Source organism: Nicotiana sylvestris, chromosome 5 (assembly GCF_000393655.2).
Source record: "Nicotiana sylvestris chromosome 5, ASM39365v2, whole genome shotgun sequence".
Lineage (NCBI taxonomy): Eukaryota > Viridiplantae > Streptophyta > Magnoliopsida > Solanales > Solanaceae > Nicotiana > Nicotiana sylvestris.
This window is the reverse complement of record NC_091061.1, coordinates 128,765,711-128,768,918: the sequence shown is the minus strand read 5'-3', so window position 1 is coordinate 128,768,918 and position 3,208 is coordinate 128,765,711. Positions and strand designations below refer to the sequence as shown.

The following is a 3,208-nucleotide window of genomic DNA, read 5'->3' as shown; positions in this document are numbered from 1 at the left end:
TGTTAATCAAGAAGTAGGATAATTGATGGATTGGTAAAGTAAACGTGCAAATTATTCAGTGTTTATGGTTCTCGTAATGCATGGATGAATCCAAGATAATTCGAGCTATTAACAAGTGATGCTGACTCACTCTAAACCCTGTGTAAAATTAACTGTATAGTCTACCATTTTGCAGTGTACTGCTAATATATGATCGATCCTTGCTTATCTAAGAAGATAGGACAAATTGAAAATAAAAAGGTACAGATGTTAACTTTCTATTTAATATGGCCCCCTTAATTAAAGCTTGTCGTGATCACTGATCTTTATATATATCAAACTTGTACACTGTTACTATAAACTACATCCATATATATTCTACAGAGAGGAGGAAGGAAATAAAGAGATAGCTCAAGAGAAGCCATGGCTCAAGTCAACCATTTTTGGTTCTATCTCTTCATCCTCTTCTTCTCTATTTCCATCTCCTCCATTTCTGGATCAGTAAGTTACCCTTCTATGTTGTATTACCATAATATCCATCTTTTCTTCTTTCACTTAGGATAATTTTACGGATATATAGTCACTTAATTACTCCCTCCGTTCCAATTTAAGTGAACAAGTTTGATTGGGCACGGAGTTTAAGAAAAAATGAAGACTTTTGGAATTTGTGGTCCTAAACAAGTCAAAAAGGGGCCCAAAGTATTTGTGTGGTTATAAAAGCTTCTCATTAAAGGTAGAATAGTAAGTTTAAACAAAATTATTTCTAAATTTAGAACGGGGTCATTCATTTTGGACGGACTAATATTTATTTTTTTACATCAAAGTTATTGAATAAATTTCGTTTATGTTGATTACTTTTCTAGAATAAAGCAAAAGCTAAGTGATCACGAAATTACTCCTACCTCCTATGAAATTAGCCCAGAACTCCAGACTTATAGGTTGCACCGCTGGAATATTCAATATCCAAATTCTCATTTCTTTTTCTTGAAAATTTCTAATTCTTAATTGTTTATCAAATGTGTACAAAATGCAGGATGAAGATTGTGTATTCACAGTTTATGTCCGAACGAGTAAAATAATAAAGGGCGGAACCGATTCGATCATCAGTTTGACTCTCTACGATGCAAACGGATATGGTATTAGAATCAAGAACCTCGAGGCATGGGGTGGGCTTATGGGCCCAAATTACGACTATTTCGAGAGAGGAAACTTGGACATCTTCAGTGGTCGAGGCCCATGTTTGACTGGGCCTGTCTGCAAAATGAACTTGACTTCCGACGGAACAGGCAAAGGCCACGGTTGGTACTGTAACTACGTGGAGGTCACCGTTACCGGAGTCCATAAAGAATGCAACCAACAGAATTTCGAAGTGGAACAGTGGCTTGCTACTGATGCGTCGCCTTATGAGCTGACGGCCATTAGAGACAACTGTAAGAAGACCAAGTCCGACGGGAAACTGTCCATCTCCGGCGAGAATTTGCCTGTTGCCGATACTGAATCCATTCCTGATGTCGCTCTAATTTAATTCACCATTTATTAGGCTTTATTGGGCCTGAGCCCACATTTTATAGATTTACGATTAGTGTGTTAATTTAATCAGGGGCAGGAAAAACAATTGATACGGGTCAACGGTGCTCTGATGTTGTGGTTTGAGTATAGTAGTAGTATTGAGTATTAGAGAAGACAATGCAGTAAATATGTATGTTGAATAACACGGCCCCAATATATAATGTCATGAGTACGACACTTCAGAAAAATAAGAGCTTGTCTCTTCATTATTGTTTATGCTATGCTTTCACGTGCTATAAAATTATCACGACCAAAAGACTGGTGAAGTGGTGATAATGGCTAGGAAGGTTAAGGTTTATAATGCTGGCAAGGTATACGTTTGTGCCCAACATATATAAGTATTTTCAAAAAGATTGACACTTTTTATTATTAGTCCGTTTCAAAAACATTGACACATTTCATATTTCCTTAATAACAAGTATTTATAGTCACAAAAATGCTACGACATATTTCAGAGCACAAGTTTCAAAAATTTTATAACCACACAAATACTATGGCTTTGTTTACCCTAAAAATTGGATAACAATTAAATTTATAATGTGGTTTTAAGGATACGCGATTTCACCTAATACCAATTGATAAACATAAAGATAAGAGATGCAAATTGACAATAATATAAAACAAACCAGCGTTTGATCTGTATGAATGTAATGTCTACAAATAATAGGGACTCCTCTTTATATAATAGAGGAATCCTTATTATGGTATAATTCTAATTTGCAGAAGTAAATCCCATGATTAGCCTAAACAATCGCCCTTGATCTGATCTGTCGGGATTTTCGCTGTGATCTTCGACCGGTTACGGATATCTCGCCTTTCCGTTATTGTGCTTCGTTCAAGGTCTTCCATATATGGTCTCGATCGCTACTGGCCTCGATCTCGACGAGCACCTCGATTCTCGAGTTTGATACTTTATCTTTGTGCTATGACCTGACCCATTACGAGACTGACCCTCGACATGATGCCCTGGTCTTCGATTAAATGGAAAAATCGGGCAAGTTCCTATTTTATTCGTATACAGATAGTCCCCTCGTTTCTTGGAGTATAATGAGAAGAAACAAACTGAGCCTTCGATTTTACACCTCGACAAGGTATGACTTCACCCTTGTGATGTAAGCGATAGAAGCGATCGAAGCGTCGCATCAATACAGTTCCCAAGATCATTAATGAGCGTCAGTTGATGGTTGTCCCCTTGTACCTTAGAGCCGTCGTCGTGAATCCTTAAATAGGTCTTCTTCTCACTTCTTTAAACTTTACTTCGAATCTTTCTTGTACTAATTGTCAAAATCCTTCTGAGTTTTTGGCGGTATCTTTCTTCAACTTGCGAGCCTTGCTCTTCTTGGGCTTTGGAGTATCGAAGGGAGAGACCCTTTTTCTCTTCTTATCCTTAGTCGGCTTCGGGGCCTCCTCCTCCTCCCCAGACGGGGGCCTCATGATAGCGTTGTCTCTGAGACCTGTATGATAGGAAATCGAGTAGAAATAGAAAAGAGACATTTCAGAAAAGAGTGTCAAATACACGAAAAGAAACTTACCATGATTTTTGGCCTCCCATGGGCCCCTTGCCAAATCACGCCAAAACCGCTCGGCATATGAACAAGTCGATTCCAGTTTTCGAACCCAGCCCTAAAAGTTCGGAATTGCACCAGGCACACAAGAGACT

The 3,208-nt window shown here is 38.2% G+C and overlaps 1 protein-coding gene across 1 annotated transcript; it reads left to right on the top strand.

Moving 5' to 3' along the window:
- Window positions 1-337: 337 nt before the first annotated feature.
- Window positions 338-1,736, top strand: LOC104218007 (PLAT domain-containing protein 3-like). Its single transcript, XM_009768399.2, has 2 exons — window positions 338-480; window positions 1,013-1,736. Exons 1-2 carry the CDS (start codon window positions 403-405, stop codon window positions 1,502-1,504), a joined length of 570 nt encoding a protein of 189 aa, XP_009766701.1. The 5' UTR covers window positions 338-402; the 3' UTR covers window positions 1,505-1,736.
- The last annotated feature ends 1,472 nt before the right edge of the window (window positions 1,737-3,208 follow it).

What these genes read in the sequence shown, in the direction of transcription:
- LOC104218007 (XM_009768399.2), top strand. Translation starts at nt 403, where the DNA reads ATGGCTCAAGTCAACCATTTTTGGTTCTATCTCTTCATCCTCTTCTTC. An exon ending in TCTCCTCCATTTCTGGATCA is followed by an intron (nt 481 to 1,012) that starts GTAAGTTACCCT and finishes TACAAAATGCAG; the next exon opens with GATGAAGATTGTGTATTCAC.